Below are 26983 nucleotides of genomic sequence, written 5' to 3' on the forward strand. Positions count from 1 at the left end.
ATTGTGAAGTCATTTTCTAAGAACAAGTCAACCTTTATATCTGACAAATAGTAAGGGCTTTTTGTATAACATAGGTCCATGATAACCTGATCATATACAAGACTATATAGCTATTTCAGGGTTCTTTTTTCACACTCAAGAGAATTACTTCTGAGAGATAACCTTAATACAAAATCAGCTAGCAAGTAACACACCTGCTTGCCCACATCACATTTGTCCTTAATGTAATCGTTATATATTTATGGTCTTTTGGTTTTTCTGTTTAAGCTGCTTAAGTTGACCCCTTAAAAACGAGCCCTAACCCTCAACTACTCAAGAATATCTTTGGATTGAATAAACAAATAAATGGAAAATGTGTGTGTTCCTGATATCATTGCCTGAAGTTCAAGCAGACCTTAAGGTTGTGCAATTATTCTTGTTGTCTGTCCTCTTTTAGACTGGTGTCTCAGATGGCAGGAATGTTGTATATCCTCATGTTGTGTAAGGCGTTATACAAGTCACTGTACTTGGTACAATTTGCCAATTTGTAAACACCCTTGCATATTAAACTCAAAGGAAAGGTGTGTCATTATTAAAGAGAAACGAATGTTTGGGTCCTGGAAGTCGCTGGAAGTTTTAGGGGTTAAACTACAAGAATTCAAACTGGTAGATTAGTAAATTACAACGTTTAAGTTCTACAGTATTACAAATGTTTTCATAAATATGTTTACTGTAAAAGTTATCATGAGACATTATTAATCTGACTCAATAATTGAACGTTTATATTTGTTGGGCCAAATCTTATTAGGATTGGAAGAACTACTTATGGCCACAGATAAGCTCAGTGTCTTGCCTGATTCAAACAACTCGCAAGAGAGCCTACGGTATTATGAGGCACAAATGTGTACATCTGTTTTGTCACTGAAAAAAGAACTTGGTAGACTTAGTAGGAAGCGCATACCAGAGGTCCTAGAGATTCTGAAAAAGGTCTAGAGAAGAAAATAGCTCTCTGTGCATCTGTCAGAAAACCTCCCTTCACAGCCCAAGGATTGAGGGGTTTCACTCAAGAGAGGTCACATGGTCCAAGAGGACTCTATAAAAGTGCATGGTGTCCATGTACTACAGCTCACTCCCTTCAGTCTTCTTATCTCCAGTTGGTGTTAGTGGTGAGCTGAGGCTGTTCCTCAACCTTCTGTTCTCTCAAAAACAGGGCACAGCATAGCTACAATGTCTGACACTGAGGAGATTGTGGAGGAATATGAAGAGGAGGAGGAAGCAGAGGAAGAGGTTGAGGAAGAGGAGAATGTAGAGGAGGCCCCTCAAATAGAGGATGATGAAAATGAAGCAGAGGAAGAAAATGAGGTACAGGTAGAACAGGAAGAAGACTCCAAGCCTAAGCCTAAGTTTTTTGTCCCTGCCATTGTCCCTCCCAAGCTGCCCGATGGAGAGAAGGTGGACTTTGATGACCTCCATCGTAAACGTGTCGAGAAGGACTACAATGAGCTTCAGGGCCTCATCGAGGCACACTTTACCAACAGGCAGAAAGAGGAAGAGGAGCTGGTAGCCCTGAAAACCCGCATTGAACGGAGACGTGCCGATCGTGCAGAGCAGCAGCGCATTCGAACCGAGCAAGAGCGTGAGAGACAGGCTCGTTTGGCTGAGGAAAGGACGCGGCGTGAGGAGGAGGTGGCCAAACTCCGGGCTGAGGAGGAAGCCAAGAAGAAGAAACTCCTCACCAATAAGGGCTATGGAGGCTACCTGCAGAAGGTGGAACAGAAGAAGGGCAAGAAGCTGACAGAACGTGAGAAGAAGACAAAGGCCCTCATGGAGCGCCGAAAGCCACTCAACATCGACCACCTTAATCAGGAGAAACTAGCTGAGAAGGCCCGAGATCTCTGGCAGTGGCTGCAGCAGCTCCATGCTGAGAAGTTTGACCTGGGTGAGAAGCTGAAGAGGCAGAAGTATGATATCAATGTGCTGCGCAACCGTGTCAATGACCATCAGAGATACAGCAAGACAACCAAGACCACCAGGAAATCCTGGAAATAGATAATGTGGATTAGGGAATATATATGATATGATATGATGTGGTGGCATAGACTCTTGGTCACATCACAGTTTAACTTTATTGATTTTATCTTTGATTTACAGTGAATTCTTTTGGTAAGAAAGATCAGCCAAGACCATGTTTGCTGACACTACATACTTATGCAAGACTGACAGAAATCCAATGTTTTAAAGATTACAGTTCTAAGTGTGTTCCTGGTTTAGTCTGTATTACTTATACAATTGAGGGCAAAGGTTTACGTTCCCCATGGCGTCTGAATGGAAGGAGAATATATCACTCTTTTGAAATGTATTTCCAAAAAAACAACAACAACAAAAAGTAAAATATCTAATTCCAAGATGTTAAATGTGAAATTTGCATATATAACAGGCAATACATAAGGCAAAATTAATAGGAAAATAGGTTAAAAAGAACTGCAGTATAAGAAAGTGGAGTTTGACATCTGCCATAGATAGAGCAGACATTTTTCAAAAAGAATGGGCATCTAACTATCTAACTGTCTGGCCGAGTTAGACCAGATATCTCTAGAAGAATGTGTGGTTGGGTGGGCTGTTGGGGGAAGAGCTGTTGAAAGGAAATGGACGAGGTTGTGGGGCAGTCATAAAGGCAGAGTGTGGGCATACAAGCTATTGGACAATATTAAAATCAAATACAGCAAATGAGATGCAAATTGCCAAATAATAGCATTATATATATATATATATATATGACAATTTTCTTACTTGAAACAAAGAAGGAACATCTGTGAATCCTTACACACCAAATGTCTTTGTGCTATAAATGACTTTTCTCTGTCTTCTTCATTTTGTCCTAAGGGTATACAAACTTTTGCACTCAACTGTATGAAATAGTTGTTGAGTTGCTTTTTGTCTGTTTTGTTTCCTATGCATTTAAATTTTTTTGTCACTTTAAAGTAGGTAACTATTATAAGGTGCTATGTTTAAGTGTTTTGTCCCCTCAACATTTTCTTTATCTACATGGTGGAATGGAAGGCATGCCTGCACGGACACGGTGTTATCTCAAACTCGACAGCACATATCAAATTGAATGTTAAAATACATAATCAAGGACCACTTTTAAGATGATTTTAGCAACAATTAAACATTAGTTAAACATTTTATTTGCTTTTGATTAAATGTTTTCCATTTTTTATTCAGAACACATGAAGAATCTCTCCTACTGCCAGCTGAGGTCAGTTCAAAATGTTAAAGCTGTGTTGGACAGTAACTACACAAAAAGGTGTCTCAACATATATATTTTCTGGATGGTTAATGGTTTTTGCTTCATAATGGGGTTCTAAATATTAGCTAGGATTAGGTATTTATACCTTAACTAGTATTAATGTACCTTCATAAAAAGTTAAGAGATAATCAGACATCTGTTATCTATACACACACACGCACACTTGTAATAAATAAAAAGACTAAGACAAACTTTAGCAAAGCTTCCAGAACAACTTCATTAGCTGCATTAGGATTATCTTTCACTGTATGTATTAGCTGGTATTAGGTCTTCATATTTTAGCTGTTTTTTAATGTTAGAACATACTAACAGACATTGGAGATGAAACCAGTCTATAAAAACTTCTGTTCTTCCTTTAATGGAGTCCAGGCTAACCGGCAGGTGAGGAGCTCAGGTAGAATGAGACCTGTAAGTGTGTTAGTTTAAAAGAGAAATCCATTAGCCATAACCTCTTTTTCTTTAGGGGATGTGCACTTTATTAGGAACATCTCTACACCTGCTCATTTATTCAATCAGCCAATCATGTGGCAACAGCACAATGCATAAAATCATGCAGATACAGGTCAAGAGTTTCGGTTACCTGCATGTGTTTAGTAGCAAGATGGGTGTTGAGATTGCTCCTGGAAGATCTTCAGATAATATCTGAGACTCTGGGCCCTGATTTATAATAACTTTTAGAAGAATCTTAACTTCTCTTGTCCACCTGGTCGACTGGAACGGCCACATATAGCACACATTGGCATATTAACTTGTCTTCAAACAGAAATATGCTGTTTGTGGAGGGACTCAAAATGGAGGACAGCAAACTGCTTATGTTTGTGTGATGTCACAGGAAAACAAAGGATATGAATCATGGTTCCATAAATAAATACATACACAATATAAATACACAAAATAAACTATATGCATGAACAAAATAAGAAGTCTGCCATAATTTTGTAACAAAGGCCAAATATTGAAATTTGAACTCAATTTGAACTTCTGGTTACTGATTTTAACTGATGTGGAACTTTCTTTCAGCTTGTTGGAGATAACAGCAAACAATCGGAAAACTGATGGTTTAAATGACACAAATTCAGTTTATTTTCTTTCAAAACACAGATGGGTATTCTGAAAACAGACATTTGTTTTCCTACGAAATTACACACTGATCCAACAGCAACGAATATTTATGGACCTGAAGATATTCTCAGGTTGTTAAGTAGTACTAAACAGTACTCTATCAATTCCAATAGACCATTAACAAATATTCATGACTATAACTTAATATCTTTATCACCGTCTTTAAAAACAGCAAAAAGTAGCTGCAACAAACACAAGACTAATTTAAACCTAATTACCCAATCGTGTAAACGTTGCTGTCGTTGACAAATTGAAGGTCATTTTTGTGCTTGTTTATTTAGTATTTTTTAAACATTTTTTTGTAAATGTTCTTAATCATTTATCCTGGAATTTACATCCAAAGCAGTATAATATATAGTGCATACCTATAACATGTTCAAATAAAAGTTTTAGTTCTTCAGATGCAACTAAATCTGTGAAGGCACTTAGGTTTAGACCTTGTAAAAACAGCACTACAGTAATGGAAGTTACAGTTTATCATGTAAACAATTCCAATTGTAATGAATATAGGACCTATTACAACTACTACTAATAATAATGCTGCAGATTATAAGGCCATATGGAAGAAACTAAAATCCTTACAGCCTAATCAGTAGAGAAACTACAGATCCCTGTTGTTGCTGCTGAGCAGTTTGGGATAGGACGTTCCAATAGCACGTCCATGTCGACAAACCACAATCTCCAGCAAGTACTCATCCACTTTGACAATGGCGTTGGTAACACGCTCATTGCTGGTGAGGAAGATGATGGTGAAGAGTGCCACCTCAAACTCGGGGCTGACGCCAATGAAGGAGCTGCCCAGTGGTTTCACCAGGCCTTTCCAGCTGAACTGCAGGTTAATGACGTGATCGTTCGCATCTGGCTGCGAGAATTAAACACGAGAGACCCAACAGATGAGACAATGAATAAGACAGAACAATACTGATTACTTTAAAGATGATGCTGCTGCATCTAACTTTAGGAGTTGCACAGCTCCTGCACATTTTATTCTACAATAATAATTACTGATCGTTGTAATGCTATGAACAGTCTTAAAAATAGACGAAGTGTACTCAGTGTCGCATTATGAATTATTACCCACAAAGTACTCAAAAGTTTTAGTACACCAAAATCATCAATCCATCCATTTTCCATACCGCTCATCCTACACAGGGTTGTGGGGGAGCCTGGAGCCAATCCAGGGGGACATGGGGCATGAGACAGGGTGCCAACCCAACGCAGGGCACAATCACTCACACACACACACACACACACACACACACACACTATGGACAATTTGGAAAATGTCAATCAAACTACAATGCAAGTCTTTGGACTGGGGGAGAACATGCAAACTCCCCGCACACAGTGCAGAGGTGGGAGTCAAACAGCCAACCCTGGTGGTGCGAGGCAAACGTGACATTTAATTGATAATGAAGAATGACATCATTAGCACATTTTGCCAGTAGCTAGGTTTATGGCCCCGAGTTAAATGCCCTATTTTACCCCCTAGTGGACTAACAGAGGCTAGCTCTGTTTTCAGTTCTTTCAAACCAGTTAAAGACAATTTAAATGTAGAACACAAATTGTAAATTTGTTTCACAGATTGTCATGTTTTTTGCTTCTGCTTTAAACCAATTACTGCATGTTATTCTCTATTAGGTTCATCACTGTGACATTGTACTATTAGAAGACTATGACCAACATACCATGTCTTTATCTCTGGCTTTGTAGCCCTTGTAGTCTATAAAGTTCAGCTTCTCCTGCAGGTAAAACTGAACCCAATTATGAAGGCCCATGATCTCTTTCCCATACTTGGTCTCACCAACAAACACATGTTCAAATCCACACGAGTCTTCACTGTATCGGGGACAAAAAGGCTCTTTACACCCTTGACACAGAACAAACTTAAACACAAATACATTACATGTTTATTAAACTCTGAACATGCTAGTACTAAGCCATGAACTAGAACCTGGCCTAAATGTCAAAGTAGTTATATATGAACTGCTATTCTTAACACAGCTCTTAACTTTCAAATTTAAAATTGAAAGCCCCAGTAAGGAATCAGTCAAGTTACAAGTAGAACCTGACAGCATCAACAATCACAAGGATGCCTCCACCGCCAAAAAAAGGGCTTGAGTTCCTGAACATGAATGTGTATGTAGCATCTCTGTATGACAAACAGGAAGGAGGCTGTGGGGGAAAAAACAACCTATTTCAGACATTTGACCTTGCTGTGTCCTTGACCTTGTTTGGATCAATTCCAAAATCTAAATCAGTTGATCTGCTGGTTACAATGACAATTCCATATAAATCTTACAAACATTCAACCACTCATTCTTCAGATATTGCTCTAACGATAATATTGTACAGAAGAACAACCTGAAAACACAATGCCTCCAAAACCTAGTGGCAGAAAAATTAAAAGTTTCATGTTAAGCAGACATTAAGTTTAAATTTTCCAGAAAAGGCCTTACGAAATTTAACATTCTGGTAATGAACAATTTACACACCACACAAATATGCAATACTTTCAACATGGTTGTATTCACAACTGTAAAAAAAAAAAAACCAACAAACAAAACACATTACAAGCAATAGTCCTTGTATGCTCTACATGCTTGTGGCTTTAATTTGTTGTATATACTGCCATCTAGTGGACGTTTAAGTTTCATGGCAACTAAATAACATGCTTCAAGTGGATTCTAAAAATTATTGTTATAAAAGAGCAAAATTAAAAGCAAATGTGAATCTAAGAAAATGGTCTAAGAAAGAAACTACTGACAGAGGTAAATAAATAAATAGGGGACTACACAATTAATACTAATGCCATCTAAACAGCTACAAATATAACAGCAATTCAAAAGACATCTCTGTCATCTTAATTTTAATAATAGTCTTCACTCTGAGAGAAACAGCTACATTTTGTGGGAACCCTTAATGTTTCTATGTAGAACACAACTATAGAGGATTTCGCTATTGGAGAAGGTTCCAAACAGAACTCATTCAGGAAGATAAAGAAGCTTTTGAGGTACCTTTCCTAAGAATATATGACAATATCATTGTGCTTTGTATTAACAGTGAAGGAGTTGACTTGCGGTGCTGAAATACTGCATGTTCTCAAAGTCTGAGGTCTGTTTGTTTTATACTCACCCTCCACTTCTGTCTCGGTGATAGAGTTTGAACCAGATGTCAAAGAGCTGCTTTTTAAACTGAGCAACATCAGAGGAGGCTTGTCCTTTACTGACTAAATACCCATGTGCACGCTGAAAGATAAACAGCTGGAATCAGTCACCAGGAGAAGGAGTAGCTTCTTCAGGAGTATAAAAATGGCTCTTATCAGTAAGTATCACTTGCACATAAACTGTTGGAAGTGTACCTTCATGACCTGGGTCTGTAGGATGGCATTGAGGAAGATGTTATTCTCCTCCAGCTCCTCACTAGTCACTTTCTCTGCCACACCTGTGGACATCTCATAGTTGTCCAAGAGGTTTATAAAACCTAAAGAGAGACAGTTACACAGATATTTAAGACAATCCTTTAGAGATCGCTCACCACTTTAAATAAAATGTGCTCTATCTGATGATTTAAATAGATTTTCTTCCATCGTGGAAAACAATACATCATTGTACTTTCATAACAACTGTCAGAAAAAAATGTCATTCAAATCTGAGGGAGAAACACACACACTGATTTTACATCCAACTGGTATTGTCCAAGACAAGCAATTGTGAGGCTGAATCTCAAATGGTGATCTAATTAGGCATATAAAACACTCCACAGCAAATACAGTGTCAGTATGTCATCCCCCATGTAGTGAGTGTCTATATTATATATATATATATATATATATACATATATACATACATACACACACACACACACGCGCGCACACACACACATACTGAACAGGAAGGTATTCTGGTTCATTGCTCTCGATAATGTGTAATGTGCAACACTGTAATTATAAACTCCCTTAATTTATGGGTTGGATGGAGTTACGCAACACCGATGCAGTACTTACTAGCATATGTGGCAATGCTTTTAAGTTTATCCTCATTGACGTACGTGAACAGTGGAGCATTGGCTTTGTCTCTAGCACTGTTACTGCCCTGGGCCACATAATCAGCCTTCCCCTGAGAAAATAAGGAATAAAACATTTCTGAGCAGTTCACTTTACATTTGAATTCATAATTGGAAGCTTACACAAACTTCCTTCCATCCATCCTTTATATAGCTTATCCTACACTGGGTCGCGGGTGGGCATGGAGCCTATCCCAGGGGACTCTGGGCTTAGGGAAGGGGACACCCTGGACGGGGTGCCAACCCATCGCAGGGCACAATCTCACACACACACACAGGACAATTTTAGAGATGCCAATCAGCCTACAGCTAATGTCTTTGGACTAGGGTAGGAAACCGGAGTGCCTGGAGGAAAACCCTGAAGCACAGGGAAAACATGCAAACTCCACACACATAGGGCAGAGGTGGGAATGAAACCCACAACCCTGGAGGTGAGAGGCAAATATACTTACCACAGTGCCCCACTGATACTGATGAAGTTCTGCTGTATGTATTTACAGCTGAGTGCAAAAAATTTGCATTACTTTACAGAAGACAAAGGAATTAGATTTATAGCATGTGTTAAACTTTACCGATTATTACAAGACACAAAAATGGTGAAATAGTGTATGTTAAGATAGGAGGTTTAGCACATCAACATGGTGCCTTTTCAAACCAAACCCTCACCTGAAGATTGATGGTGTAGTCTTTTCCCGGCTTCACGCGATTCACGTCCAGCTTCCACAACTCATTCAGGATCGCTGAAAGCTCCTGATCTACAGCAGGACTGCAATCCATCAAATGTTACAAGTGAACCAGTAACTTTAACTATGCATCCACTCAACACAGAATATTTAAACAAGTAATGTTATTCATCACAGTTCTGAGCTGCTTACTGTGCAGTTTAGCGAGTTCCCTGCTTTAAGCAATCTCTCTAGCTGGCTTATTATCTTTTCTCAACTGACTGAAGCAGGCAAATGAATATGGCACAACAGCACCAAAACAATGAAGGAATAGCAGCACTCCTGTATCAGGTTTCATATTCTAGCAAACATGACCATAAAATGTCGTTTTTCCTGCTTGGCCAAAGGTGCTCATATCTGCAAAACATGATGGAGTGTGTTGTTATGGGAAAATGACCAACAAGGGGGATGCCATGCAAATATTACCACCCCAAAGATATTTTTAATTTATTAAAGAATCCCCCTCCCCCCTTTTATAGCTACATTTAATGTTGTGAAACGTCCACAAAACAAGTTCCTATAGCAACGGCCGTTTCCTCCTTCTCTTTTTCTCTCTCTCTCAATGTTAATAAGACAAAAACAAAATTCAACTCATCATGTGACTGAGAAACCACAAAGGCCTCCATCCTGAAGACTTTCATATTGCATAAAAACTTACAAGATACAGTTTTTAGCTCTGACTGTTAAACTCCTGACTGGAGACTCCTCCCAAAAATGCTCTCTTCACTATATGACCTTATACCATATGAACAATTACATACATTATTAAAAGTTTGTTTATGTGGAGCCTCTACAATACAAGCCCCTGTGTAAGTTGTTAGTATAAAAATGATAACGTATTAAAACATCAGTATAAACCTGTGATTTGCCTTACAGTCAGCACTGCTGTTACAGAAAATTAATCAACACCGTCTGATCAATCAGAATAGAGAATTCAATAGTGCTGTATAATTGTTTATGACAAATAATCCAGAAGGAAATTCTACTGTTGATCAGAAAACAGTGACCTCAAAATTATTCAAAAATATCATTTAATGTATTGATACATACTCAAAATTTCAAATGTCTACAATATAAATAACAGGAAGCCAAATTTCATTTCTTAAATGCATTTTGAGGTGGTTCCTATTGTGTGGTGTACAAGGACTCCACCTTAACTGCTCTCTGAATAACAGTTTAAGTGCGTCCCAACACGTTTTGAGCTTCTGTTCTAACTATGCAATCATACAGCCTGCACTGCAAAAAGAAAAGAAAAATCTTAGAAAGTGGAAATACCTTGAATATAGTCATATTTATCTAGTATTTCTTAATAAAAGATTACAATAATCCAAATAAGATTATTAAATCTATTTCAAGCCATAGTACTCAATTCAAAATTGAAATAGTCTTGTTCTATTGGCAGATAAATTTGCTAATTTTAAGCATTTATTTCTAGAACAAGCGAAATTATCTGCCAATAAAATAAGAAAACTACGAGCATGAAATGAGTAATAATGTCCAGATATAGGTTTAATGAGCTTATATTTGGTTCATTGTAATCTTATATATAAAAAAAGAAATACTACATACATGTGACTATATTCAAGATATTTTTCACTTCGTTAAGATGCCTTTTTTTTGTAGTGTGCTATTAAAACATAAAACATTTTAAACATAACCTTGGAAACAGAACAGGGCATTTAAGACTACAATTAATTGTATAGGCCTATCTTAAGTAGTAGTACAATAGTACAAGGCTGCTTTCAAATCTACAAATCTGGTATACTGCTTAGTACAATAGTATGGTTACTGAGTATCTTGACATCGGCTTACTACAGTATTTAATACAGTAGATGGTGGTGTATTTGTGGTGTTGTGCTCTGTTCGGGTCGAATATGACCCTTTTAAAAGTTACTCAAAGTGGAACCATACTAAAATGTTTTGTTTGTTTTTTCCCAGTATGAAAAGTTGACATGCTTGGCATACGGAACACAATCATGGACAGATGTACTTTTTGATATGCTATACCCCCCCCCCCCCCATCATATTACACAGGTTTTGTCTTGATAGTAAAATAGATTACAAAATGTGGTGAAATATCATCTGGCAATTCTGCTTTTAAAAACAAACAACAACAAAAACACCACCATCACCATAACACAAATAGGTTCATTCACTGAGGTATGAACACCTGCTGCTAGGCGCGAATGATCCTACCAGCAGGTGTTCATACCTCAGTTAATGAACACCCAGGAATGACTAAGTGCTTTTTGCGTATCTTTACTTTTCCCGTATTCAAAGTTGGTATATCATATTTTTTTTCTGTCTCAGCTGCCTAAAGCCATTGTGACCCATGGAGAGTACACCCACTTCTATATAGGGAACAGTACAGTCTGTAACACTTAGTACGGTAAGCGCTTTAGTGCCTAGCCCCAGGCGTCACATAATTTGTTTTTTTGCGACACGTCGCTATCATTTCAGGCAACTGCTGAATTTCCCCTAGAGGCACAATAAAGTCAGTCAGGTTGTCTATTTCTGCAAGCAGTCTAACTAGTGTCTATCTAAATCAATTCAGTTACACAACAAAAGACAATTACTTGTCATATTTTACTGATTAAGCGTGGTTTCAGGACTTTTCTCCCCGCTCATTCCTTCTCACAGCTTCACATGACATGAAAATAAACAGCGTCTGCCTTACAAGTAGCTCTGCAAACTCAGCCTAGTCCTGTCAACCGGATGTTCGTGAAGTACTCTTCAAATAATTTAAACAAAATCAACTGGTTCCGCATTAAATAACTTTGACACCTATAGATATGGTTCATTTTCATCGACCACCTGTTTGCTTTTTTTTTAAAAACTCAGATTTTACTTTTTAAGACTTTGTCAAACTTTGTTTAAAATAAAACACGTTTCATAAGCTATAACATGGTTTAAAATAGATGCATTTCACATAAGGGCACCCGTCTAGCTATTTTACTTTAAGAAAATGAAGCTTGCATTTGTTTCAGGCTACAGCCATCACACCTGGTCTGAATTTAATTTAATTGGAACAATTATACTTTAAAAACACACACACAAAGCTGTGTTATTATTACTTCTCAACTGTATTCTGAGTTTAAACGTATTACATCAAAGTGCTGATGCATTTATATCTTACCGTTTAGCCATTATTACAGACAGATGCGTGCTTTTCACCTCACTGCATTTATTCACTCAGTTGATGCAGGAAGTCAGTGGAGCTGTCCATCAATTTTTATTAACTGTAAAATTTGACAAATAGGAGTTAAGAATATAAGACTTGCCCGCCCATGTTCACAGTTTCTAACACGTGATTGGTTGTAAGTCTCGAGTATAAAAGATGTGGTGGGCGTGGTTTCTCAGACAAAAACCCGGAAAAGTAAATGAGAACAGAAGCTCGAGATATTAGCTTGATAGTTGCATTGTAATTAGCTTGTCACTGAGTCTTAAATGTTTAGCACAGGATTAATAATAATACGATACAATAAATGTCTTACAATATTGTTGTATGTATATTATCTTACTCAATAAGTAGCTATAATGTAAGGTTAGCTAGCTTAGCTCTCCAGCTACAGGCTGTTTTTGTGCTTCTGTACATGCCGTTTGTTTTAATTGCCTTTCCACTATTTAATTAAACAGCACAGCTAGGCAGACTGTTTACCGCCCCATGTGTAAAAACACGAGAAGATTTCTCTCACTACTGCACAACTCGATTTCCCGATAGGACGGTGAAAATCGCATCATGCGGGTGCACGCAATGCGCGAGCGTCCAATGACGCCTGTCTGGAAAGGCGATAAGAAAACAGCACTCCGTTTGCGCAGTTTCTTGAGCCAAAATGTTCCTCATCGGAAGTCGAAGACACTGCTTTCAAATGATGTACAACATAGCCAAAAGATGCAACACAGCATTGTTAACTACAGTTGTTTTTTTTTTTTCAACCACTGGATAACTGAGTAAAGTTTCTCAACTTAGTTTTACTAACTAAATACTGAGTTGTCTTGCAGCTGCTAATTTATACTATAAAAAAGTATATAAATGAATAAATACATCAGATAAAATGTATACATGTAGACAACAGAAAGTGGCAATTGAGAAAATAGTCAACATTTTGAGACAACCAATTTGATAGTGAAAAAAACCACATGAATATTATGCATTTATTCTCTTCCACCTGGAAAAATATGGGCTTCTATATTTGTTTGTGTGGGAAATATTTGACTAGTTTAGCTGAAGAAGTACTGCACAGAAAAATGTATAACAAATTACACCAGTGCTTGAAGTGTGTGTGGGGGGTCAAAAAAACAAAAACCCCCACACTTGTGATGAGTCTGTAAATATCTTCCTCATTTAGAAACTGATGTATTTATAAGGCCTTGTAGAATCTCCAAGACTTTCTTTGAACTTTTCACACATACAAAAACAGACTTGGAATTTCCAAAAAAATAAATAAATTTAGTGAGAAATTAAATTTATTTTCCTTAAAAATATAGATGGACATTTTGAAAGCCATAATTTTAATGATTAAATTACATGCGGATGAAACAGCAACACACATTTTTGGACATTAAGACATTCTCAGGTTATTAAGCAGTACTACATAGTACTCTAAATTTAAATAGACACCACAATGAACAAATATGGCTAATTTAAAAACTAGTTATACAAAACATGTGTAATTGTAATTACTTTTTGTAACAAACATTTTTTTTTCTTCCCCCAAATGTTCTATATACCCTGGAATTTGACTTCAAAGCTGTATAATATGTAATTTAAGCCTATAAAATATAGGAGTAACAGTTCCCATTCTTCAGATGCAGTAAGCTCTCAAAAGGCAATTAGGTAGAGAGTTAGTAATAAACAGCACTATAGTACTGGTCAGTAACAGTATCGTAAACAATTCCAACTGTAATGTAAAGCAACAATGAGTCTTTTTGAAACTAAGCTGTTGCTTATAATAATGGTGCTTAAAAGGCTAAAGGAAAACTAAATCTTCTTAGACTGGTCAGTAGAGAAACTACAGGCCCCCAGTGTTTTGTCAAGTAGTTTGGGGTAGGACGTTCCAATAGCATGTCCCTGTCGGCACACCACGACCTCCAGCAAGTACTTATCCACATTCACAACCGTGTTGGATACTTGCTCGTTTCTGTTGAGGAAGATGATGGTGTAGAGTGCCACCTCAAACTCAGGGCTAACGCCAATGAAGGAGCTGCCCAATGGCTTCAGCAGGCCTTTCCAGCTGAACTGCAGACTAATGACACGGTCGTTCACATCCGGCTGTGAGAATTGAACACGTGAAAATTAAACTTGAGACGTTGTGAACGATTTTACGCTTTAATGAGGATATCCAACTTAATTTACACAGTATTTTCTTTCTATTCCACATTTTCCATAATATCAGTCCTTCCAAGATTTTGCAATTGCAGAAATTAACACAATCAATCCACAAAATTCGGAGGAGCTTGCAATTTTTTAAGATTTCAGCAGATTTCTCAGAGCTGGGCCAAAATGTGTCATGTGACAAAAAAAGGCAGCCTCAGCGAAAGCCTGTACAGACTGAAATATTAATAATCCATCAATGTAACATTATAGACTTGTCTTAGTCTTAAGACAGTCTTAAATAGATTGCTCAGGAACTGTACTTGGTGTCACATTTCAAATTATTCTCCACAAAGCACTCATTTTAAGTAACAGACTACATTAAATTTAGTTCAGTGTCAGGTGGGCCAGATCAATAAATCAGTTTAGTTGAACAATACCGATGGGCTAAACTGGCTGTATCTTGATCATGCCCTGATTTAAACCACAGTTACTGTACATCATTTTCTATTCAGTTCATCACTACGAGATTGCACCATTAGAAGTCGCTGTTAAAAACCAACATACCCTGTCTTTATGGCTTGCTGTGTAGCCCTTGTAGTCAATACAGTTCAGCTTCTCCTGAAGGTAAAACTGAACCCAGTTATGAAGGCCCATGATCTTTTCCCCGTGCTTGGTCTCACCAACAAACACATGTTCAAATCCACACGAGTTTTCACTGGGGGGGGGGGGGGGAGGGGTTGGTTAAACTTGTTTCAAAAATACTGAACCATCAGTACATTAACACAAACCAATAATTCACTGTCAATGTTTATACTCACCCTCCACTTCTGCCTCGGTGATAGAGTTTGAACCAGATGTCAAAGAGCTGCTTTTTAAACTGAGCAACGTCAGAGGAGGCTTTCCCTTTATTGACTAAATACCCATGTGCACGCTGAAAGAAACAGCTGGAATCAGTTGCCAAGACAAGGACAAGCTTCTTCAGATGATAAAAATGCCAATGAGAAATTAATAGGCTACTTGAAAATTATAAGGCAATCAGTTTCCTCATTTTTTCAAAGTAAAGTCAACTTATTAAATTTTACAGTGCAGTAAGTATCACTTGCACATAAAAGTTTGGAAGTGTACCTTCATGACCTGGGTCTGTAGGATGGCATTGAGGAAGATGTTATTCTCCTCCAGCTCCTCACTAGTCACTTTCTCTGCCACACCTGTGGACATCTCATAGTTGTCCAAGAGGCTTATGAAACCTAGAGAGGGAAAGTTACACAGAAAAACCCTTCAGAGATCTATCACAACTTGACACTTATTCATGGCGCTGTAATTAGTAGATTGATCATTTATATACCTGTGAACATAATGTGTACCACAAAATGACATTTGTTTATTCAGAGTCCTTTTATCATGAATTGATTGGCCAAAGTTAAACTCAAAACATGCATGGCTTTTTCGTCCTCAAATTTGAGCAACGTTTATTCTAACAGTCTGAACATTCCGAAACAAAAAAAGTTTCTGGGGGAAAAAAAGGAAAAAAAAAAAAAGACAAAGTACGATTCTGTTTGAAGGTTTGACACTTACACTTTTATGCAATACAGAATTAAGCACCATCACTAAGTATCTATTATTTACTAGTTAATACAGTGTTGTCAGCTCTTAACTGCTCTAAGCTTAGACCATATATACTCTTTCACTGCTTTGGATAAAATCATCTGCCTAATATGTAAATTTAGTTAAATGTATTCAAAAACATACAGAAACACCAGAGGTAAGGATAATGTGCAACACGGCAGTTATAAATTAGATTATTAATTGGATGAAGTTATGCAACACCGATGCAGTACTTACTAGCATATGTGGCAATGCTTTTAAGTTTATCCTCATTGACGTATGTGAACAGAGGAGCATTGGCTTTGTCTCTGGCATGGTTTTTGCCACATGCCACATAATCAGCCTCGCTCTGAGAAAATTCAGTAAACAGCAGCAAACATTTAGTGTGTTAGTTTTTTTTTTTTAACAGATGGTCCTTAATTACTACAAGTAACAAATGGTCAACAGTATGTTAAGATCAAAATAGTAAACAAAAATACATGATTGAAACATTTTGCATTCCCTTTCTGAATGCAATTAAAATATTCTCTAAGAATTTCTATGCACAGTTTAATTGTGAAATACATGTGCACTTTCCAACTCAAAAAAAAAAAAAAAAAAAAAAAAAAATTGATGAAAAGGTGCAACTTTTGCACTTTTTGTACAAAAACCCCCTCACCTGCAGATTGATGGTGTAGTCTTTTCCTGGCTTCACACAGTTCACATCCAGCTTCCACAACTCATTCAGGATCGCTGAAAGCTCCTGATCTACAGCAGGACTGCAATCCATCAAATATGAAATTTAAACAGATACTGTAGCCTATAACTTTAACCATGTATGAAAAAAATACACATCAACATTAAATATTTAAGCAAGCAGTGTTTTTCAGCTACAGCACTAGGGTGTACTTTTCATTGAGTTCCTTGTGAATATTCACATTTTTCAATAAAAGCACATCCTAATAATTGAATGTGTTAAAGAATGACAAGTACGTTTTATCCATTTATAGCTGTATTTAATGTTGTGGAACATCTGCAGAACAAGTTCATATTTTCACTTAGGATTTGAGAAAAATATAACCAGTAATACATTCAAGAGAGTTCAACAAACATTTACTCTGTACGCCCTCACTAGGCCAAACGGGGAAATACAAATGAAAGTAAATCTGCACTGCCCTCTGGTGGTTATTCCCCGACCCACACGGCACAATAAGAAATCGTGATCAAAAACTAATCAGTGTGGAAAAATCAGCACTTCCCCGGTCCAGTGTACACGGAGTAACATGTTCATATAAACTTTAAAACTCACAGCAGAAAATTTAAATATAAAACACTTCCCCGCTTCCAGGAAACAAGACCCCGCCCTATGGTCTAGGGAAAGGCATCCGCCATGCCAAATCAGTGCCCCAGAGAAAACACGCACGCTTCTTCACATAATTTCTGATGAGTCCTCTTTGTGCACATAATCTTTTTAAACGCTCCTGGAACATGTATCCAACGCTCCTAAATACCCGAACCCTTATCTAACTACACAAATACAATCTATCGAACTAATTATCTTCGTTGCCAGACAAACTTTAATGATCTTGAGCAACACAAAGCGTCCCAATCTTCCCCTGACCGCAAAAAGCCAGTCACGTTACGTTGCCCTGCCCAGCTCTTAATTATCCACCGCTCCAGGTGAGTTTAATCATCCCTGCGTTCAGTCAGCGGGAGGAGAGCATGCTGTGGGAAGGTTCAGATAGGCGGGGCCAACTCCAGACAAAAGAGAAACCCCCAGAGTTCATCACAATAACTTACGGAAATATTATCGAAGAAACATGAGGATGAGTGTTACACTAAAACCTCAGTGTAACACTTTCCCAGATCCGGGTAGGGAATGAGGACGCTGGAGACAGGCTTGGAACAACTCTACTGTATATTCTTATGTTTTTATTCTTACCTCGGCTCACTACCACACAGAACATTCATTAGTATAATTCCCCGCAGGTGTGCAGTCCTTTCCACTCACCTTCTCCGACTCCGCCCTCCACTCACAAACCGGCGCTCGAGCACGTTCAAAACTGAGTTAAAATGCGGGACATCATTTCAAGGTGCGAGTTTGATTCAGCGAGTTTGACATAGCAGACTCGTGCATCGTAACGTAACGCTGCACCTCAGTGTTTAATAAAACATCATGGCACTGACGATAGAATAGAAAAGCAATAGAAAAGCCACAACTGGGCGAGAGCTGAAACTTTGTTTAGTTTCATTTTGGGGAGAACGACCTTATCAAACGCTGTTTGAACAAAAGCTTCACAAACATTCCGTCTGGGAGATGATTTTTCGGGAAGCTTTGCGATAAATATCCGATAAATGTGCGATAAAAGTTGGCGACTGAACTTAAATGTTGAGAACGAATATTATAATTACTATTCAACTGCAATCTGAGTTTAAATGTACTACATCAAAGTGTTGATGAAGATAGACCACATCTTACTGTCTCGCCATTGTTGATGACAGTCGTCGTCGTCGTCTTCTTCTTCTTCAATGTTTGCCGGGTGCACAGGTGCCTTTTCACCCCACTGCTATTATACTTTACATTTATGCAGGAATTTAGCAGATCTATCAATCATTTCTACCCACTATAAAATCTGGCCAATAGGAATTAAGGTCTGCCATTGGTAACACGTGATTGGTTGTAAGTCTCGTGGATAGAATGTGGTGGGCGAGGTTTATCAGACGAACCCGGAAGCACAGAAGAGGGTGGAGTAGGAGACGTTTGGCTTGCTAGTTGCACTGTAATAGTTCGTTAGTCTGAAGAGTTAATATAGCATACTGTTATTATTATTATCATCATACATATCGACTAGGAGACAAGATGCTGTCTTACATCATTGGTGTATGTATATTATCTCATGCAATGAGTATTATGTAACGTTAGCTAGCTTGTGTAGCTTACTAGCCATTTTTTTCCTCGGTAGTTGCAAAGTTTTTGCATGTGCGTCTGTATATGCAGTCTGTTTACATTGTCTTGTCACTATTGAATTAGCTAGCTAGATCGAGTGTTTACTGCACAATGTGTAAAGTTTATGTGGTATTGTAAGCACTGTGATTTTGGGCCATGTTGATGATCTGTTTATGTGCAGCCTTGGTATCATGCGCATTTTTTTTTTGGATTATGCGGTCAGCTATGTTAAGATTCCAGGCCTTAGTGCAGCTGTTTTGCAACAGTTTAACTCCTACCTAATTTCTGCAGCTCATTCGCGGTGGCTTTGAAAGCATCATTGGCCTGATCATGAGGCTTCTGGGTGCCAAGAGAAAACCTGCCATAACCCTGGTGGATCCCAATGAGAAATATCCCTTGCGCCTCATAGACAAAGAGGTCAGTGTTAAGTCCTGTGTAATCAGGATCCGTGTGGAATATCATTATGACTAACACTTCCAACTGACTCTCTTTTTATTTTTAGATTATTAGTCATGACACCAGGAAGTTTCGCTTTGCCCTGAAGTCTCCAGACTCTGTGTTGGGACTTCCTATTGGTAAGTTCAGTATATTTTCTTTAATGTAATTTCATTACCCATGCCATGTGGTATACCTGCCCATTATGACACGTCAAACCCCCTTCCTCTATTTTTTGCTTTACGATGCTGATATCTGAGCTCTGTGTTTTAAGCCGGGTTCACGCTGTATGATTTTGGCCACGATTTGCTCGTCTGGTACAAATTTTGAGAGTCCTAAAAGACTCCTATAATCCTAGGCCAAAATCTGTAGTCTTTGATCGCTAGTTTGACGTGTTCCCCGACAGCTGATTAACGGCCGTTGTGATCAAATTTTCCCTCTGATAAAAATTCTGCAGTTTCACAAGATTTGAGGCACTGTCCTGTAGTGTGGCTTCTCCTACTCCGTACAAGTCTTCTTGAATGCGTCCGTTTTTCATGTCTTGACTGTCGTACAATCTGATATTAATGACAACTGAGATCCTACAGTGTGGCTTACAGCGGGGATCGTGTTCGTACAGTCTGACAAGCAACAGTTGCAAAGGACTATTAAAAATCGCACAGCGTGCACCCAGCTTTATACAACATCGTCTTAGTGACCGAGACGACTCTGTGAGCTTCTGTTAATTCAGTTTAATATTATTTGTATAAGGCTTTTAACAGTAGACGTCACATCAGTTTTACAGTAATCCAGTTGTGCATTTAGAGACCTAATGAACTAGCCACATGTGACATTAGCAAGGAAAAACTCCTTGAGACAACGTGAGAAAGAAACCTTGAGAAGAATCAGACTCAGACGGGTACCCGTCCTCTTCTGGGCGAAACCGGGTAATGCGATTGTACATTAAATCATTACAGTATACAAGAGTAAAGATGAATAGTATTACAGGTGTTGAAAAGATGTTTAGTATGAGCAGGCTGTAAATAAGAGTCCTAGGAGAAGCACAGGATTGTCTTTATGATTACAGCAGCAGTTCTTAGGTACAAGTGGACAGTATCCAGGTAAGATTAAACACCAAAGCATTGAGACTTCCCATTTGTTTTTTGGGAAATGCAGTCTGCAGGGTATCCAAACCTGGGTGATCCAAGATATGTCCAATTTCAGTCAGCATAATGCCTTCATGGCATTAAATTCCTCAGTGGATCATATGTTGTTCTATGTTTGCAGGTCAACACATTTACCTGTCTGCTAGAATAGACGGGGGCTTGGTGGTAAGGCCCTACACTCCGGTGTCAAGTGATGACGACAAAGGTTTTGTGGACCTGGTGGTCAAGGTGTGTTTTCTTAAAAAATGCCTTAAATGTGCATTAGCTGGGAAAAGTCCAGCTCAGAGATCTGATTACTAAAGCTGATATTTAAAAAAACAACAACAACAAAAAAAACATATTTGAGATTATGGGTGGTGCAAGAAAGTTCTGAGGAATTAGGTTTGAGACATGCTCAGAGTTTCTTAATGTTTTTCTTTTGAATGTTTCTGAGCTCTAAACCCTTAAGGAGTAAACACAGGGTGGGAGATTTTGAAGTGATGGGGTAGGTAATAGGAAAGAATTGTCATTGTACTGTCATAATTCATGGTATATATGACAGTACCAAAACAAAAAGCATGCCAGAAAGGTGCACAGAGCATCTGTTAGGTCCACAGCACATAAAACAAACAGAAAAAGATGCACACGTGGGAGGTTTTTGTCCTTTCAAGTGGGCATGAACATGCGGTCAGATATGAGGCTGAAATTAAGACTAAGGTAATTAACACGAATCTTAGTACCTGCCTTGTTTAAATTAGGCTACTAGCTTGTTTATATCTTGTGAAAAAAAACCAAAGAAATGTATTCGAAAATATCACAGGAAAGTACAAACTAAAATAACTGCAGTCCCGTGCACACCCCAATTATGAATAAGTGATGAGGTGAGGAGAACTGATTAAGGAGAATTCACTGACTATGCTGACAGCACTGGCATTTCTACCTCTGGGTTTATTCCAGCGTTTTCCAGTGGCCATAGTGATAGGCTTCATATTTAAGTCACTGGGGGAAAAGAAAGCTTTTTCCTCACAGCAGCACACAGTCTGGAGTAGGATGATGTGTGTAATACAGGATTCGATACATTAAATCAGGAGTAGCTCATCATTAAATGGTCAATAAACACTTCCAGTTAAGGCCACGTCCACTTTGGTTGAAGTCAGAATACAGATACAGCTATACGGAGCTCTGAACAGATAGACAGTAGTGTTGTGTTATACTCCTAGTTCATAGTTACATTTAATGTCGTGGCATGTCTGTGAAAGAAATTAATAAATGTTGTGTAACAGCAGCCGTTCCTTCACCAGCCTTTTTGTTTTCTCTCCCTTGAAGATAAGTTTGTGTGTTCAAATCTCCAATGTCCTACCTTAGTTTTTGTGTAGACTTGGGGAGTGCCAGGGAGTGAGAAGAGACAGAGATAGTGGCTTAACCTGTTACAAAGTAAATGAACAAGACCTGCAGAAAAACTTAATGAACAAATTTGAGACACAAATCTATCTTTATTAAAAAAATGTTCTGTAAAATACTACAGTGTTCTTTGTGTGTGTGTGTGTGTGTGTGTGAGTTTTAAAATATATTTTTTATTATAGATATACTACAAAAATACTCATCCAAAGTTTCCTGAAGGTGGAAAGATGTCTCAGTACCTGGACAGTCTTCGCATTGGTGACATGATTGACTTCAGAGGGCCGAGTGGACTGCTGGTTTACAAAGGCCAAGGTGAGCAGTTACTCTCAGCAGTGCACATGTCTCTGAATTAGGATGGTGTTATGGGATTAGGGTTTGATTTGAGGGATTTTAAATAGTATACAACATGCCATTTTGTGAGTGTAGGACCTTAATGAATTGTCTGTTGTGTGGGTTTTTTTTTGTTTGTATTTGTTGTAAAATAATGATTACTGAATGATTGACACTGTAGGAGTGTTTGAAATCAAACCTGAGAAGAAGGCACCCGCAGAGGTTAAGACGGCGAAACATCTGGGCATGATCGCTGGAGGGACAGGTAAAAAATTTTTTTTGTCTTTTCGTTAAACACCCCTGGGTTTGAATACAGCGCTATATAAAACATTGCAATAGTGTAAGGAATAAAACATGACAGGAACACCGACAACTGGGTGTTAACAGCCCACACACCTCTAATGGTTTTATTCTTTGTAATTCCACAGCAATTTGGCAATTTCATATAATTGAAGAATGACACGTCATACATTTTATCCATTTGTTGGTACAGTTAGTGCCCATGAAACAAGTCACCACTGACATTATAACAGTCGCTCCTTGACAAGCATCATATAATTTTTTTGTCTCTCTTGAAATTAATAAATAAACAAACACCCAGCTTGTCATGTTATTGAGAAACCTCTGTCCTTTAGACTCTCCCATGGTGACAGTGAAAATGTTCTGACTCTTACAAAGCTCTGACAATAGAGACTCCTTCCATAAATGTTATATTAATATCTCCTTACAGAAAGCTTCACCATATATGAATATTTAATCAAGTATTATTAGTCTTAGATTATGTGACGCATCCAGCATACAAGTCCCTGTTTAAGTTGTTACTATAGAAACGCTAACATATTAGAATGAGCACATTAATATAAACCTATACACAAAACAAGACGCATGAAGACACAGTTCCTTATGCAAGGGCATTTCAGAATTGTCTTTCTAAGCTTATGCTTGTATCACTACAGGTATCACTCCCATGCTGCAGATCATTCGGGCAATAATGAAGGATCCAAAAGACAAGACCATTTGTTACTTGCTCTTTGCCAATCAGGTAAGTCCCTGCCATTAATATTAATTTCCTATTAATAAATAGACTGCAATTGATGACTCTGATGACTGATGGGGAGGGGGAAAAAAGCCTAAATAATAGAAAAACACTCTTGTTTCTCACTCAAACAGTCAGAAAAAGACATCCTACTGCGTACAGACCTGGAGGAAATCCAGGCCAATCACCCAGACCGGTTTAAGCTGTGGTATACCCTTGACAAGGTTCCTGATGGTAAGTAGTAATGGTTTGTTTATTTTCTGTATATGGTACATAACACTGCAAATAGTGTGAATATGAGACAATATTTGCTAGAATGTCTTGTGATAAGTTTTTGTTTTAGTGACTTGTCAGTTTAGATGTATATGAAATATTTTTAATGGAGTAAAATATGATAGGTGATGATAAAATATGATTACAGGAAAACAATCAGTAACAGGGTGGTTTGATGCATGACGCATTACCACCTCAGACTTGATTATTTTCTTGTAACACCATGTCCCAAAATGTTTTGTTCCTTGTCTATTGCAGTGATTTTTTTTTCTTAAAAAAACCAAATTAAAGAATGACACGTCATCCTTTTCATCCGTTTATAGTTAGTTGTAATGCTGTGGAATGTCCACAAGTTAGTTCCTGTTCTCACGTACGTTATAGCAGCTTTTGCCTTCAGCAGCCTCTCCTGTTTTTCACTATCCATTAGTTCACAGGTTCCCAACACTGGTCCTGGATTACAATCTGTCCTACATATGGAAATGTTTTCCCTGATTCAACTATTCAGCTAATGAACGGCCCTTCCTGATTTGAAGTGGAAGTGTTCGAGCAGGGAATATACTAACCAGGGTGGGAACCTGTGCTCTAGTTAATAAGACAAACTTTAGCTTGTCATGTTCCTAAGAAACCAGACAGCAAACTGTCTTTTGTCCTGAGCATCATACGGAGGAAATCTTACTGATTGTTACAAAGCACTGACACTAGAGACTCCTTCCATAAATGTTAAATCAACAGAAAACGTCACTATTTCAACGGGTATAAGGTCTTTCTCGTGTTTGATTAGATGTAGATTAGATGGCACCTCAGTCATATAAGCCCCTGAGAATGATCTGTTACTAGATCATTATTACAGGGACATGCGTTTTTCTGGATTTTTTTGTTGTTATTCTGTCTCTCACTGTTCAAATAAATCTACCATTAAAATTATAGAATGATCATTTCTTTGTCAGTGGGCAAACATACAAAATCAGCAGGGGATCAAATACTTTTTTCCCTCACTGTACAAAGAGCACATTAATCTAAACCTGTCATTTAAATTGCAGCTGGCATTACTGTCAGAACTGATGTTATACAATTGAATCAATACTTTTTGCTTAACCAATCAGAATCAAGAATACAACAGCACTGTGGTATGAAGAGTGGATGTGTGTCAATCAGCTTCCATGAATCAGTATATCATGTACATGAGTTGGGGCACTGGCTCACTACACATGACTTTCTGGCGACATGACTATGCTGTAAAAACGTCATCAATGGCATTATATCAACAACAGGCAGGACCGATTATATCAACAACAGGCAGGACCGATATCTTTGACATATAACGTCATATAAATCTGTTAGCTTAAATCACACACATTTGCCATGGTACATCAAGCAGGCTCATATGCTAGCTAATGAATTTTTAAAAATCATTAAGCACTTAAGCCATTAGACTCAAACATACTGTATATAGAACATCAAATAAAGTTAAAAATCGCTGACGGAAGTTGGTTGAGATTTCGTCTGCTATTATTTTTTCGAGACGAGAGGCTTCAGATATTATGACGTCACTTCCAGTAAGGAAACATAGTGAGCATCGATGCTCCCTGGTTTTTGCAGTGCATTGTGGGATTTTTTTTTTTAGTTCACTGGAAGGACTTTTGCAGTCGGGACAGCCCTTAAAATAAGTAGGGAGCTGATTGAGACACACCTAGGGATAAGTGGACTGGATGAATCAGCAACCACTGTTCTTGTTATTCATGTGACAGACTGGGAGTACAGCCAAGGGTTCATCAGTGAGCAGATGGTGCAGAACCGCCTCCCTCCCCCTGGTGACGACACGCTCATCCTTATGTGTGGTCCTCCACCCATGATCCAGTTTGCCTGCAATCCCAACCTGGACAAAGTGGGCCATTCCCTCAGCAGGCGCTTCATCTTCTAGAAAAAACAAACACACTAATCCTGACACCTAGTCAAGCGACTTTGGTGCTGAAAAAGCTCAGCTTTCACAATCATCATAGTGTCTCCAAGTACACGTGTGTTTCAATATGCAAATATTCGCCCTCGCAATTGTGCCCATTTTGTTATTTGCACTTAAGTAGACATTGTCAAACCAGTCAGTATGTGCTGTTTTATCACACACAGTATGTTATTGAGTAAAAAAAAAACAGAAATTGCAACCAGAACACTGATGGATTATTTTTTTATTCTAGCACACATTGTGATATTTGTTAATTATGAAAATAATTGAAATGCCTCATTTGAAGAGTAAGACTTTTTTTTTTTTTTTACTTTGTCATTGAATGTGATAATTTGAATGTTTTTAATTTTTAGAAAGTGCCTTAGTACCAAGCACCTTACTGTAGACATAATACAGTACATTGGCTTCAATGTGTTCAAAGTGAAATTAAAATAATATAAAAAAGAATCGCTTTAAAAATGTCAAAGTGGCACGTAACGTCATAGCAGAAGATCAGTTATTGCTAGCTTTAAGCAACTCAATATAATAATTGCACGCATTCATTTAAAAGCTGCATCTTTGTATCGTTTAAACTGCCCAACTGCAGTGATTGGAGATCTACGCAATGATCCAGCTTAGTGCAAGAACGTTAGACGTCACCTGCCATAACCAAGCTCATGTTCTATATAGTAAAATATTGTACTGCCTTGAGTTTGACGAATAAAAGATTGCATTAATGAAGAGTTTCCTTCTTGAGTCTTTCAGGGTCTGTTTGAAATCTGCGAGAAATGCAGCAAAGACAAGATTCTGTGCCAAAAGTTAGCAAAGTCTAAAGTCTGCAAAGCGCTCTACATTCGACTGACTACAGCATAGAAATGAATTCTAGGTCCTTCCTGAATGTCAAGTGCAAAAGGCTGCATACCCATAAGATGACATGAAATCAACAAAGAAACTTAATTTACACCAACAAAACGTTGTGTGTTAACTTCACAGATGTTCCTTCATTATGGAAAATAATAAAAATGGTCAGATTGTGTATGGGAAAATATTAATAGTAAAAACAAATCTGCATTTCCTTTTCTGAACACTTTTCCTGCTATTTGCTTTTATCTCTAGCTTCTAGATATTAAACTGGTGATATTAAACTTAATTTACTGCTCAATTAAAGGAGTTTAACCCAAAGTTAACATAGTGTCAATCTAGATACTAAAACTTTATAGGAATATAAAATGTCGATCTACAGTGACTATTCCCTTTACTGGGAATAAAATGAAATAAAAGTTCACTCATTGGCTACTTTATTAGTCGTCTGTTCTTTTCCCAATCTTCGCCTGTGCCCAATGCAGCTTCAGATTCATGTTCTTGGCTGACAGGAATGAAACTTGTAGTCTTCTGTTGT

General features: G+C 38.0%; 4 protein-coding genes across 4 annotated transcripts; 2 read left to right on the forward strand and 2 right to left on the reverse strand.

Moving 5' to 3' along the window:
- The first annotated feature begins 1022 nt into the window (after positions 1–1022).
- Positions 1023–3165, forward strand: tnnt2c (troponin T2c, cardiac). The gene has a single exon (XM_053650589.1). The coding sequence runs from the start codon at positions 1207–1209 to the stop codon at positions 2026–2028; it is 822 nt and encodes a 273-aa protein (XP_053506564.1). The 5' UTR covers positions 1023–1206; the 3' UTR covers positions 2029–3165.
- A 1180-nt stretch (positions 3166–4345) lies between these two features.
- On the reverse strand, positions 4346–12435 carry si:dkey-222f8.3 (Poly(U)-specific endoribonuclease-C-like). Its single transcript, XM_053650588.1, has 7 exons — positions 12335–12435; positions 9143–9242; positions 8418–8529; positions 7773–7894; positions 7547–7659; positions 6100–6250; positions 4346–5273 (listed from the first exon to the last, which is right to left on the reverse strand). Exons 1-7 carry the CDS (start codon positions 12343–12345, stop codon positions 5013–5015), a joined length of 870 nt encoding a protein of 289 aa, XP_053506563.1. The 5' UTR covers positions 12346–12435; the 3' UTR covers positions 4346–5012.
- Positions 12436–13495: 1060 nt separating this feature from the next.
- Positions 13496–18716, reverse strand: LOC128623513 (uridylate-specific endoribonuclease C-like). Its single transcript, XM_053650612.1, has 7 exons — positions 18579–18716; positions 16779–16878; positions 16358–16469; positions 15641–15762; positions 15334–15446; positions 15080–15230; positions 13496–14470 (listed from the first exon to the last, which is right to left on the reverse strand). Exons 1-7 carry the CDS (start codon positions 18587–18589, stop codon positions 14180–14182), a joined length of 900 nt encoding a protein of 299 aa, XP_053506587.1. The 5' UTR covers positions 18590–18716; the 3' UTR covers positions 13496–14179.
- A 103-nt stretch (positions 18717–18819) lies between these two features.
- LOC128623512 (NADH-cytochrome b5 reductase 3) lies at positions 18820–26321 on the forward strand. Its single transcript, XM_053650611.1, has 9 exons — positions 18820–18980; positions 19338–19463; positions 19549–19621; positions 20748–20854; positions 22189–22318; positions 22518–22601; positions 23293–23378; positions 23507–23606; positions 25394–26321. The coding sequence occupies exons 1-9, from the start codon at positions 18960–18962 to the stop codon at positions 25564–25566; spliced, it is 900 nt and encodes a 299-aa protein (XP_053506586.1). The 5' UTR covers positions 18820–18959; the 3' UTR covers positions 25567–26321.
- The last annotated feature ends 662 nt before the right edge of the window (positions 26322–26983 follow it).

This window comes from Ictalurus furcatus, chromosome 19 (genome assembly GCF_023375685.1).
Source record: "Ictalurus furcatus strain D&B chromosome 19, Billie_1.0, whole genome shotgun sequence".
NCBI lineage: Eukaryota > Metazoa > Chordata > Actinopteri > Siluriformes > Ictaluridae > Ictalurus > Ictalurus furcatus.

Excerpts from the sequence above, each read along its gene's own strand:
- LOC128623512 (XM_053650611.1), top strand. The coding sequence starts at position 18,960 with ATGCTGTCTTACATCATTGGT. Across the intron at positions 19,464-19,548 it reads TGCGCCTCATAGACAAAGAG|ATTATTAGTCATGACACCAG; the intron begins GTCAGTGTTAAG and ends TTTTATTTTTAG. Across the intron at positions 19,622-20,747 it reads TGTGTTGGGACTTCCTATTG|GTCAACACATTTACCTGTCT; the intron begins GTAAGTTCAGTA and ends CTATGTTTGCAG.
- tnnt2c (XM_053650589.1), top strand. The coding sequence starts at position 1,207 with ATGTCTGACACTGAGGAGATTGTGGAGGAATATGAAGAGGAGGAGGAA.
- si:dkey-222f8.3 (XM_053650588.1), bottom strand. Across the intron at positions 8,530-9,142 it reads ACTACACCATCAATCTTCAG|GGGAAGGCTGATTATGTGGC; the intron begins GTGAGGGTTTGG and ends TTATTTTCTCAG. Across the intron at positions 7,895-8,417 it reads AAGCATTGCCACATATGCTA|GTTTTATAAACCTCTTGGAC; the intron begins GTAAGTACTGCA and ends GTCTCTCTTTAG.
- LOC128623513 (XM_053650612.1), bottom strand. Across the intron at positions 15,231-15,333 it reads CACCGAGGCAGAAGTGGAGG|TGAAAACTCGTGTGGATTTG; the intron begins GTGAGTATAAAC and ends CCCCCCCCCCAG. Across the intron at positions 14,471-15,079 it reads CAGCAAGCCATAAAGACAGG|CCGGATGTGAACGACCGTGT; the intron begins GTATGTTGGTTT and ends CAATTCTCACAG.